The sequence below is a fragment of the Choristoneura fumiferana genome, chromosome 26 (assembly GCF_025370935.1).
Source record: "Choristoneura fumiferana chromosome 26, NRCan_CFum_1, whole genome shotgun sequence".
Taxonomy (NCBI): domain Eukaryota; kingdom Metazoa; phylum Arthropoda; class Insecta; order Lepidoptera; family Tortricidae; genus Choristoneura; species Choristoneura fumiferana.
Window position 1 is genome coordinate 4,177,931 of NC_133497.1, and position 13,738 is coordinate 4,191,668.

The window sequence follows — 13,738 nt, forward strand, 5'->3', positions numbered from 1 at the left end:
ATGGACACATAATACCTATCCACATAATATTTTGGGGACACATCTGGAGACCCTGTTTATCCAGCTCGGAATCATGGATTGAGTCTACCTCCCAAATTTTGTTCAAAACGGAGAGATAAACTCAGGGTACAACGGTAGATAGAAATGCCCAATTCTGTATATATTCGTAACACACTAAATTGTATTTGTAATACTACAAATTTATATATTATAAAATTTATTTGTCTAATAATTTATTTAAGAATATAAACTTATAGAAAATACAATCATATACCTAAGAGCTAAATACTACTAAATAATAAATCTACTAGCTAACTTAAATAATATGTTTATATTATAAAAAAAGACCGCCTCGAATCGTTCCTGGCGCAAAGGTGCCCAACACACTTGCCGCGTCTAATTGTAATTATACTGTCTTTTTGTAATAGAATTCGTCAAACAAAATGTCTTTCAAGAAGATAACTGATTGTTGTTGGCGTGTATTTTTAAGTGCTTGCGAAGCAGCTTTGTTTAATTATAAGCTATACAAAGATGTCCTGGACCCAGACCCAGAGCATAAATTATCAATGTAAGTAGTTATTCTAAGCTTAGTATTAATATTTAAAATTATAAAAATTGCTTTGCTCACTCGCGACCTTAGGATAGCATGTCTTTGCAACTAATGCCAGTTGTTTTTCTGACCAAGGCAGGTTTTCGTGGCCTTTGGTGGCAGGATTTTATTTTAAGGTTATGTGATTTTTTTATAATTACGTCGTAAACTAGTGTTTATTTCAAACGTTTCGCAGAACGAACTAGGCATCACTTAATTCTCATATGTTTTGAGATTTATTAATTATATTGATTTAAAATTTTCTAATCCCCCCGAAATTACCCACATTAGGTCGGTAGCACAGAGTACATAATATATAAGTCAGTAGGAACAAACCAAAGAAAACATCAATCAAATCGGAAATAATTGCTATGAAATATTTTATTGTTTAAATGGTTTCATTTGTTGCCGAATAAGACTGTTCTAGTTTTTCTTCCTCGGTGGATTGTGCATTAGTGGTGGGGGGAGGGAGGGGTTAAAGGGGTACTTTTGCGCATTAACGGTTATATCTTGTAAAAGACTTACAACATCGAAATATGTTCTGCAAAAAAGCTGGAGGGCATTTAATCTCGCATAGAATGAGGTCATACTCATATTTTTTGGACTACCCGTTCTCTAATGCTCATCATCATCAAATTTGGGCCGAATAAGTAATAGTACAAAGTAAGAAGCTTCACTGCCGTACAAAAGTGACGTAAGGCATAAGAATCGTGCACACTTAAAGCTATCGCATAATCGTGTTAACGCACGCGTTAATAAAACTGAATCGCCTCACGTTTAGTACCCGTATGTACTTTGCTCGGCGGCGGAATGGCCTAGTGACACCCCCCTTTTATGGCGTAGTTTACAAGTTTATGAAAAATGTGTTATTAAACATAGTACAATAACTAAATTGTAGGAGTCATGTATTAGTAAATAGGTACATAAAATACTGGATTTCGCTCGCGACTTCGTTCATGTAGACTTTGGTAAAAAGGCGACCGGTATCATTTTATGTTACTTTGTCGTGTTGACGTCCAACTAACGTCTAATATGGATAAGGCTGTGTTGTTAAAAATAAAACCACATATGTATTGTTAAACACTCCCTGAATTTGATTTGTTTGTTACACACACATGTACAATTGATGTGTAAAATAAGGCTGCGTTACAACCATACATGTGCGACGTGTGTGCTACGATGTGTTGTGAGAATCATATGTTTTTCATGAACAAACTATTTATCGAATTTCATTTCATCGAAAACAATTCATAGCATATTCAATACTAATATTTTCTCTTGGAGTTATTTGACTTCATCGACTATTCATTACATATTAAAACAATTAATAGAACAACAACAAGGACAAGGGTCGTGGGTTCAAACCCTGTCTCGCACCTCTGAGTTTTTCGAAATTCATATGCGGCATTAGATTCTAAATTTACCACGGGCTTTGCGGTGAAGGAAAACATCGTGAGGAAACTTGCACAAACCTGCGAAGCAATTCAATGGTGCGTGTGAAGTTCCCAATCCGCACTGGGCCCGCGTGGGAACTATGGCCCAAGCCCTCTTGTTCTGAGAGGAGGCCTGTGCCCAGCAGTGGGACGTATATAGGCTGGGATGATGATGAAAAACGTACTATAGGAATTTTAATTGTAATTTCTTTCAACTATTATATATTCTGATTGTATATATTCTGAACATATACATTGTGAACTTAGTCATTTTAATTGTATGTATTTCGACCAGTATGAAAAACGTGCTTTATAAATTTTGATTAATATTTATTTTAACCATTATATTTTTCAATTTTCGGTATTTCAGCTGTATGTATTTCAACCGATATGTATTTTAAATTTATACATTATAATACGTACCCGAACGCTACATTAACCTATCCTCGCACTGCTAGGTAAATGAAGCGTTTCTATTGGTTTATAAAAAACACATTCACGCAACACGTCCTCGCACATCTCTGGTAGAAACGGAGAGTAATGAATTACTTCAAAGCGGGTAACAATAGAAACTCGATTTTTTGTATAAATTTAGTAATAAGGACACTGTTATTGGACATATTGATGTCAAATTAATTCGAGTTTAATTGTTTACTAACAAATTGACAGGAATAAGTAAGTAGGTAAATATCTCTATTAACAACGTATTTACACTTTTTATAGTGACGTATTATCTTTTACAATTTTTTATTTCTCCTCATGTTGCTCGGACACAGATGTTGGTTTGTGTTCATTTTCGGTTTTCTTATCTTGCTCAAAATAACCTGGAAGAAAGAATGTATTAAAATTTACACCAGAGAAACCGCGGCAGGTAACTTTTCATCCACTGATGAAGTAAATATAAAGGCGACAATTATATTGTATAGCTTGGTTGCCCTATTGAGTTAAGGTCAAAAGTTTCTTAGCACATTTTGCTGCAATTACGTCACTTTTTGGCACATTCATACCGCCTTGACTGCGTGACGCACCTGTAAGGAGTTTCTTCTGCAGGGTGAGGGCAGGTTCTTCGATTAGAATACACATCGCCGTCGAAAATACAACCGTGTATCCGAGATCACTCGCAAACGAAAAAAACTGCAATAAATAATAATTAAAAAGAAATTATTTCCGATTAGTGTCCATACATGGTTAATAATTAAATAATTATTAATGGAAACTTGTTATTAGTGTTCTCAGATAGAGACCACTGATAACAAGTATGCAGGCCGCTCCCAACCGAAGCAACTGGAGGTCCATGGAGAGGCCTATGTCCACCAGTGGACGTCTTACGGCTGATATGATGATAATGATGATTATTAGTGTTAGTACCAAATAAAAGAAATAACTAAACGAGACTAACATCCAACTAAACGACTGCATTGCAGCATGCCATCGGGTGAGCATCGAGCTATTCTCGCGCTCCATCATCACCAGAATGATGCATGCTGCCGCGCAGACGAGGCACGCCATTGTCAACGTTGGTACAGTTCAACACAGATAAGAATGGTTTATTCAAATAACATTTATGGCGTAATAAAGTTCAAGTGCTAGAGGAAAGATAATGGGTCCAATATGTTCCCTTGTGGAACACCGTTTCTAATGATCAACAAATTTTTAGTTTTACCTAGCTTTCTATTAAAGATTCGTTGTGATATTATCATCAGAACAAACTCAAGGAACTCTAGCCATAAGTACGATTATTGAAATGAAATGAAATGATATATTTATTCCAGATATATTGCTTCGATTGCGTATCATAAATATCTATCGTCAATAATCTCATCTTATCTTCACTCAAACTTGTTAAAAAATAATAAGAAAGTGTAGTATTCGAAGATGGGCCTGTGCTCTACTACAGTGGGACGTTTATAGAACGAGATAATGATGAAGTATATTACTTAAAAATAAATGTCCTCGTGACTTTGATTGTCAGAGAGATCCAGGAGCTGGTGGCTGAACCCAACATCATCGGCGTAACAAAATCACACAGACTTCGCTGGTTCGGCCACCTACTACGAATGGGAGAGGATCGGGCTGCCAAAAGAGCGTACGTGGGACGACCGCTGGGAGGACAGTGTCCAGGCGGATCTGCGACGTCTCCAAGTCGACGACTGGCAAGAGGCTGCGCACGATCGGGACAGATGGCATGTTCTCGTTTCGGAGGCCAAGACCCTCTTTGGGTCCCTGAGCCAAATTAGTTAGTTGACTTTGATTGTAAATTTTGGCTATGATAAATAAATTTCTGTAGCGGGGTCATTCAAGCGTTCCCACCGCCTCAATTTTCGTGGTCACATTACTTTATGAATGGGCTGCAATGTTGAATTTGATGTCATTTTGGATATTTTATTTTGACGTCATATACTTCTTTCTACTAGATAACCTGGAAACTGTAACAGAATATTTTACCATGACAACAAAAATGTGCCTCACGCTCGCTCATTAGACCCACCACGTGTCATGTTTTGGATACGTCCTATAGCTCTTTACATTATTACGAAAATGACTTAATTGGGCTCTTATTTTCCACACGAAGGGCTAAATTTGTTCAAGACTTGATACTGACCAGTGTTCCCATGTTGAAATAAATGGGAGTGACGACAGCAGCGATGTTGATATCCTGGAGTAAAGTGTGGAACAGATACATCGCGTATGAGATGCGTGCCACGAACTTCCATAGCCCCAGGGAGAGGAACCAGTTCACAGGACCTGCAAAGCGAAAGTGGCATTACATTTGATTAAAAATTGAATATAATGAAACAAAAACAAGTGTGTTCCCAAAAATATAGGCTGTGAGGTTCATAAAGTATCAAATGATTCAACGGACCCAGGAACATTCTTCAATCGAATGTCACGTGAATAAAGTACAATTCGGACCGCAGTCACGTGCGATATCACATTAGTGAAAGTTAAAGGCAGGTTTTATTTTTATGTAGTACCTACTATTGTTCACCCGCGTCTTTGCACGCGTAGGTAAATCATTAGATACAGCAGTTGAATTTCAATACCGGGAATTTGGAAAATTCCCATGGGAATTCCGAAAAATTACATTGTGGTTTTCGTTGACATTGCATTAAAAAGAAACAAGCCATATGTCATGTCATGATTCTAAGCCCAGCGGTTGTTAATGCGATATTTTATCCCTATTCCATAAGAATGTGGGGATAAAACGTAGCCTATGTGTTATTCCAGATGTCCAGCTGTCAACATACCAAATCGAAAATACAAACTGAGACATGGATGCACAGAAAAACCAGAAAAAGAGACCAGCGCTGGGAATCGAACCCAGGTCCTCAGCAATCCGTGCTGCGTGCTATAACCCCTACACCACCGCTGGACAGGAATTTAGACACGAATTTTTCCTATGCATACATATCTCAGGTTGCTTATTTCTACTACGCTACTTATGCAGCAGCACGGATTGCTGAGGACCTGGGTTCGATTCCCAGCGCTGGTCTCTTTTTCTGGTTTTTCTGTGCATCCATGTCTCAGTTTGTATTTTCGATATGGTTTCACGGGATACCCGTAAAAGTAACAAATTTGGAGTTGAAATAAAAAATACAAAAAGACTCCAAATAACCAATCATAACATACCAAATATTTACGTAAAAGCCAGGAGATTAGAATAACGTCATTACTTTTTTATTTTATTACCTATTTTTAAATCTTTTATTTCGGAAACTTATCAACCCGCCCTCTCGTAACCTTGATTAGTGTATTTCGGGCGTAGCAACCCTACCCAACACTATACGTGCCGCGTGCGAGTGAACACGAGTTATGCGATAGACAGAGCAAGCATGAAATAGGTACGATTCTTATGCATAAAACGTCACTTTTGTACGGCAGTGAAGCTTCTATACTTGTACCTACTATCACTTATTCTGTGGCCGAGTTTAGACTTGCAAAAAAAATCGTGTAAGTAAGTAAGTTGCATTACATTGCGAGACCGTAAAGCCAATGAGTTTGTACAGGTCAATCGAAAACCCTTCAATAAAAAAAATAAAAATAAAAATATCATGGGACACTTGACACCAATGAGGCTATCGCGAATGAATTCGCCACTAGAGGCGCTAGTGTAGCGTGAGGTCACCGAAATGTCAAATCTCATAGTTTTTGAGTGAGCTACGCGGGTTTATTTTTAATTAGAATTTTTTTGTGAATATTTTGTAATATCTGAAATTAATTATGGCAAATATGCGTTCCGGGGCAATGAATGTCTGTGTTTTTGAGACAAGTATTTCTTTCGGAAACCTTTGTCCTCCCTTTTTCCGAACAAAACGGGAACTATGCAACACTGTGGCATGCTCGATATTTTTATGATACGGTTTTAAAGTGTATTAAATATGATTTTAATCTAAACTTTGTTTTCACGCCCGTAATAACAGACTTTGAAAGCCATACTTAAAAACCTCACGCAACAGTGCGCCATCTAGTGAGACAAAAAACGATAGCCCTCATTGACCTAGTCCCAAACTAAGCAAAGCTTGTAAGTACTATGGGTACTAAGCAACGCATAAACATACTTATATAGATAAATACATACTTAAATAGGTACATATTAAACATCCAAGACCCGAGAACAAACATTCGTATTATTCATACAAATATCTGCCCCGGCCGGGAATCGAACCTGGGACCTCAAGCTTCGTAGTCAGGATCTCTAACCACTTGGCCATCCAATGCAACAATGCAATGTAATGCAACTTGTCTTGTCTAAACTCGGCTTAAGAGTATATTCTATATTCATTCCCGAAAACTAAAGTAAAATAACTACAGACAACGATTTAAATTAGACTTAAATAATCTTTTTTCGAAATAAATTGAGATTTACGAAATGAAATCAGTTCCAACTTGAGTCCTCATTGTATGATTGCAAATAAAAAATAAGAATAAAGAGTTTACAATACAAATAATAAGTAAGTAGAGTATTCAAATTAGATACCCCCGTAACCGTGAGCACAAGCGAATATCATCCAGCAGAGAGCCAGCGACCAGCCTGGCCGTCTGAAGGATTTGTTCATGCTGTCAGCGAAATGGTTGTTCCAGTCCGCTTGCATGGACGGATACACGACGTAGATGACGAAGGCAAATGTGGCAAATGACAGAGTGTGGCATGGAATCGTTACCCACTGAAAAAAATAATTGTGATCAAAAGAACAAACGTAAAATTAATCTGCTTATTCTACGGGTTAATAGATCACTTACTAACATGTACATTAAATATAATTGAATTTAGATTGATGATTCATCGAATAGACATTCGGGTAACTTTTTAGACCAGTTGTCACTCAGATCAGTTGCTCAGAAGACCACTTGCTTTTTACACTAGTTGCTAAATAGACCAGCTGCTATTTAGACGAAAAGCCAGTGGTCTCAGAAGCAACTGATCTAAGTGGCAACTGGTCTAAAAAGTTACCCGTATGTCTATTCAGTGAAGCATAGTCTAATTAAATCAGTTTGCCCCAAAATAAAATTCTAGTTGTTTTGTTAATTTTATAATGATATCAATTGTATTGGTAGTTTAATATATGTCGGCGGCCGATCTTAAAATCCGCCAGATCACGAAATTCCTAGGCATATCGTGAAATGGCGCCATTTCATGATATGCCTAAAAGTTGGCCAGGCATATCACGATGTGCCTGAGAAACAATACGGCAGAACGATTAGAGCAACGCATTTGTCGATATTCCTAGCTCTATACCGGGCACATCGTGATATGCCGAAAAAAAGAAAAAACGACGAGCGAAGCGAGGAGTGGTTAGTATGAATTGTGACCACAACAAGCGAGCCAAGCGAGCGTGCCACGGCAGCGGCCGGCGAAGGGCCAGAACAGATATGGCGGCGTTTTATGATATGCCTAGGAATTTCGTGACCGGCCTAAACTTGCCAAATCATGAAATGGCGCCATTTCCTGATATGCCTTGGACTTTCGTGATCTCAGTGATCTGCCTAAACGTCACTAGGCAAACTGTTAACCGGCGAGTTTTGAACGATATGGCAGATGTCCCTTAGCCAATTCAAGAAATGGCGCCATTTCACGATATAAAAAAATATAAAAAAATGTTTACCGTAACACCAGGATAATAACAATCAATTATTAAATACAGTGGATCCCAAACTAGGCTGAGCCTGTAACTTTGGACCCGGAGTTGACATATTAACAATAAAGATAACTACCGTTGTACCTAATGCACAATAAACAAAACCTACATAATACAAAACCAAAATGAAAAGATCGAAAATTGCTAAAAATTATAATAATATTAAAAGTAAAATTAGAATTAAATGGAACAGAATAACCATGCTTCGGCATTTCAACCCTTACTATGCATAGTGCTCCTGTATGCTGTGTGCATAAGTGTGTGCCAGTGAAAGTGTCTGGTGTGTGGAGGAATTTTACGATCGACCGCCGACATTATATACTTTGAATCGTCACCTATCAAGATCAAGAATCGTTTTTGTACAGAGAACAGTTATTGTTTTAGGTATAGGTACATTGGGCACTTGATGAAGAAAAAGTCAGATGTGGTGACAGAAACCTTTTACGCAAGACGTCGAGGACCATGAGGGCTATCTTGGCGATGTGTAACTGTTAAAAGAATGTTTTGTTTTACATTTACCTGTGGCAGTTTAATCTTCTGTCCTCTGCAGACATGCAAGATGTAACCAAACAGCATACCGATGAAGAAGGGCGGCGATCGCATCAAAGTGTTACAATAATAGTATACAGAGTATTCATTAATCTTTTCTATTGCTTCCCTAAAACAGAAATGGAACAAACAAATAGTGGACTCACTAGCAGTGAGCTTTCAATTGCTGTGTGAACTTTAAGTGTACATATTTGAATATCGAAATTAACATACAAATTCAAATTCAAATAATTTATTCTGTAAATAGGCCGCAAATGGACACTTTTACAAGTAATTTTTTTAAACTACCTGCGCTTTCATTAATGACCATCATTGCTAAGAAGAATGCGCCGTAAGGAACTTGGCAGAAAGTCATTTTTATAAATAAATAGTTACAAAAAATGGAACCGACTTCAAAAACCTTGAATATAATTTTCTACTAGTTTGAAGTCGGTGCCTCATCACGACCAGCAGGAGTGGAACTAGAGTCGTCGACCTCGCCAACATATATCACCTTCAGGACTGTACTGACTCAAATCGAATATATTGGGCTTCAATCACTCCTGCTGGCTCGTGCTGAGGCACCGACTTCAAACTAGTTGAAAATATTTTCAAGGTTTTTGAAGACGGTTCCATTTTTTGTTAATTTTTTTTCATGGTTTTCAGTGACTAGTAGCTAATATGTAAGTATTTCATACATAACGATTCCATTAAGCTAAAACACGGCATAGTTATATCATTTTATACAGGTACGGTACGCACGGACTTCTTTATCAGGTCCAGTTCACCAATGATACCTTCTGAATGTAAGTACTGCAGTCTGCAGCTCAAGAGAGAGTCGTAGGTAATTTGGCAGAAAATGTCAAAGCTCCTCTGTGAATTTAGAGAAACTGGAAAATTAAACCTGAGTATGTACAGTTAAGAAAGCGTTTGTAGCTTTCGCCATGCCAGCAATCTCAGTTTGAATGCCCTTAAAATGTTACTTATGAGATTTGCTGAACTTAATATAGAAAATCTGCGCTACACTAGAAATTTTGCGAATCCCTTTCAAGGAGACTGTGTGCAATTTTGATATTTAATAATAGTAATTGATGTATTCAGGAATATTCTTCAAATATTGGAGAACCTAAGAGGCAAAGGTAATAACTGTTAATTACTTTTATGTTTGGAGCCAGAACATTGAATTTACTTTTTATTTCATTTTCTCCAATATGCTCGGAAATGTCCGCCTAACTGTCGCAAATATAGTACGCGAAGTTCTTCCTTATGCAATGCCGAAAATAAAAATAAAACACTTAGGTAAACTAAAACTTGCAGGCCCAAGGGGATCACCCTGTTGATAATCTACTTCTAAGGATAGTTCATTCAAACGATGTAATAATTTTGTTGGGTCAGCGCAGCTGAGGAGAAGATAATTTGTATATTTCCGGGACATGCTGTACTAATAATAATAAACAATTTAACTCATATTTTTTAACTCAGGAAATGGTTTGACTATAGTCCGGTAAACGGGTAAACCATCATCGTTAATGCACTCAACTTGATGAAGATCTTCCGATAAGAACCAAACTTGTCGAACCGTTTCCTGACTTTAAAACATGCGTTGACAGTGTTACTTATAAATTTATAGACTTACTTTTACACTAAAAGGCTGGTCCTTCAATAAAACTTACTTCCTTAAATTTGGCACTGTTGTGATGTCATAAATGACGAAGTAGCAAAAGGCGAAGGCAGCGGCGGGGAGGCGAGCAGGGCGGCGGCGAGCGCGGCCCACGCGGCGCGGCGGCTGCCCAGCACCCAGAACAGCACCAGCGGGGACACCACGTGCAGCTGCATGTCCACCGACAGGTACCAGAAGGGTACACGCACTGAGATACAGGTATTGGAATAAAGAAAAGGAGAAAAGAAGAGAGAGGGACAGAGAGAGTCCAAAAGTACCGTCACTGAATAGAATAACAAATAATATACTATAAGTTCCCGCACCGTATACCTTTGGTGACACCAAAATTATCACCGAAAAAGATTCTCCCTCCATTAGCATTAATTGCTTTACAGTAGTGCAGAGTAACGCTGGTTTTCTGTAGAGCCCTTGATTGAGCCCAGTTGATTGTGCTTGCAGATTGTTATATCAAAACTACATATCCGTACCAAGTTTCAAGTCGATGCCATAAACCCGTAAAGAGTTGCGTCCTGCGAAGATGATCTTGGCCGGACCACCAGAATTCCACAAATGGACTACTATACCGTCATCAAATTTATGATGAGTATGTAAATTTTTAGCTCAATCGATTACCAGAAAATGGTCCAAAAATGATTTGCAAAATTTGAAACCATAACTTACGAAGTAGAATACCTATGTTTATATATGTACTCTGTGCCTATGTTCAACAGTGGACGCTCTACGACTGACATATGATATGATGAAATTACTACAAATATTCTTGCGAAAGTTGCAAATTAAAACATGTAAGCACATGAAATATAAAAGGAGACTATTAAAAGATGTGCAGGCATAATCGTTTTTCCAAAAAATTTGAATGCACATATTGTTTACTTATTACCTTTTTTTTTAGCTCATATATGTTAAAATGTTTGCATGCCTATGAGGCAGATCATAATGTATACATATATGTATATATGTATACATATATATGACTATAACTTGTTAACTATTAGGAGAGGCCCACAGTCACACAGCGAGCTATGGAGAGAGTTATGCTTGGAGCTTCTGTGGGCGATATAATGTGAAATACGGAAATTCGACATAGTTCGAAAAATATCCAAGCTGGCTATGGGCTGGCCACATTGCTCGAAAAACAGATAATCGTTGGGAAAGAATAATCCTCCGAACCACCACGACCACCAACACGCCAGGCGACCACGAACAGGAAGACGAAGCGGCAGGCCTTCCTACTAAATGACCACCTAAGTAGTAGGAGGCTTACCAACTATTCGTTATCTGTTCTTCGAGCGATGTGGCCCTCCCATTTGTCGACATCGTGAGTATTGCGAGCAATTAGTGGACAATGTTGTCTTTCTAAGGGGAAGCATTTGTTCAGCAGTGGGCGTCTTCCAGCTGATGATGATGATGCAACATCTAAATGTATACCAGATTAGTAGGGTTGACGATATTCTGCACGTGTAGTAATGCGCTCCACCAGTAGCGGCGGCAGTGGCCAACCCGCTCAGCCACGACGTGCCAGCCGGGCCCATCCGCCACCCGGGGCATCAGCGACGCTTGCAGCAGCACTGCAGTCGCCAGCAGCGGGGAACAGACGCAAGGAAGCGCTCAGGTAGAACCAGGGCAGGCTCCGCAGCAACGACGCTGGAAAGAGACACACTTATAATTACATACGCGTGCAAAAATATCGAATACGTCCAACCGGTTCATTCCTTCCACTACGACATCAGGCACGCTTTGTTATTTATGCCAGATATTGATGCTGGTGATTGCACTCTACATTGTTAGTGTTAGTGACTCTTAGCGCAATCTAGTGAGTAAATATATAAACTACACACCCTGCATCGCGTCATCGAAATTTCTCAACTCGGACGTATAAACTATACAAGTTCCGACGTCTTTCTTTGGACCTGCCTTGAGAGATATATTCTACTGTAGATACAGTTTGTATTGGAAATATAAACTTATAGATTCCCATAGTTCTCGAATAGCGTCCGCGGACCGGGAGATGAGCTTTCGGTGCCTCCAACCGTCCGGGTTTTATCGATGGACAAACCGCGCTGTGCGTCCACAATTTTCTAACTACAATTTTTGAATAAAGACGAAATATCGTACGTACTCGTCAATACTCGACGACATAGCTCGAAGAATTGCAAAACTGAATGGCGGTGGGCGGGGCACATTGCTCGCAGAACTGATGGCCGATGGGGTCAGAAGGTTCTCGAATGGCGTTCGCGGACCGGAGACTGTTAGAAGAGGTTTTAAGCAAACACTTCTACTCTTTAACAATGCTGGCTGTAATTCTGTCTATTATTTGTTGTTATCATTGTTTGTTGTCAATATAAAATTTTACCTCAACAGAGACGAGAGCTGTCGGTAGGCCACCAACAAGATGGAGCGACGACCTGGTTAAGATAGCGGGATCGCGGTGGATGCGAAATCACAACACCGGTCTGAGTGGAGAGCCTTGGGGGAGGCCTATGTCCAGCAGTGGACGTCTTTCGACTGACTGAAAATCAGCCTCTGCAATATAAAACCCCTTACACCCAAGCCAAGCGCTAAGTAACTACGTACTGTAGATATTGAGTGCTAACTTTGTTTCATTTTGTTGACGGTGGTGTACACCAGCAGCAAGCCGCTCAGAGTGAAGAAGGAGTCCACTGCGATATCGCACGACGCCATCCACATAGCTTGTTTCATTCTTATCCACTACGAAGAGAAAAATATATTGCTTAACTAGCTGTTGCCCGCGACTCCGTCTGCGTAGAATTTGTTTAAGGCTCCCGCGGGAACTATGCAATTTCCCGAGATAAAAACTATTCTACTTATCTCTTTCCCTGGGGCTCAAACTATCTGTATACCGAATTTCATCTAAATCGGTTTAGCGGCTTAGACGTGTCACGTCATGAGGTAACAAACAGACTTACAAACTTTCGCATTTATAATATTAGTGGGATACTATAGTAGATTATTGCCGTGGCATGGAAGTGGGCAATTTAGGAGTACTCGTATTAATCAGAGGACAACTTGCGAGTTTCCTCAAAATATATTATGACATTTTATTTTATTCCTATAAAATTGTTTATGCTTTCCCGCCTTTTTCATTAAATAAAATGCAGATGTATTTTTTCAAAAAAATACTACAGTAAAAAAATCCCGGAATCCTAACAAAATAATTGATACCGAACATTTGAGTTGGCTGTGTAGACTTGTGCTAACATTTACATGACCCTTTTTTCAAAAAGTTTCCGACTCGACAATAATGGAACTTGAATGCGACATTATTTTCGAGCCAGCGAGCCTGCAATCTTTTTAACTTTTAATTTTTCGCTGACCATATAAAGTACACTTCCCCTTCTGATATGTGAAG

General features: G+C 38.9%; 1 protein-coding gene across 1 annotated transcript; it reads right to left on the reverse strand.

Annotated features, from left to right (window-relative positions):
* Positions 1–2,769: 2,769 nt before the first annotated feature.
* On the reverse strand, positions 2,770–13,068 carry LOC141443104 (O-acyltransferase like protein-like). Its single transcript, XM_074108317.1, has 8 exons — positions 12,963–13,068; positions 11,908–12,012; positions 10,399–10,555; positions 8,679–8,817; positions 7,001–7,187; positions 4,625–4,767; positions 3,051–3,156; positions 2,770–2,846 (listed from the first exon to the last, which is right to left on the reverse strand). The coding sequence occupies exons 1-8, from the start codon at positions 13,066–13,068 to the stop codon at positions 2,770–2,772; spliced, it is 1,020 nt and encodes a 339-aa protein (XP_073964418.1).
* Positions 13,069–13,738: the final 670 nt, after the last annotated feature.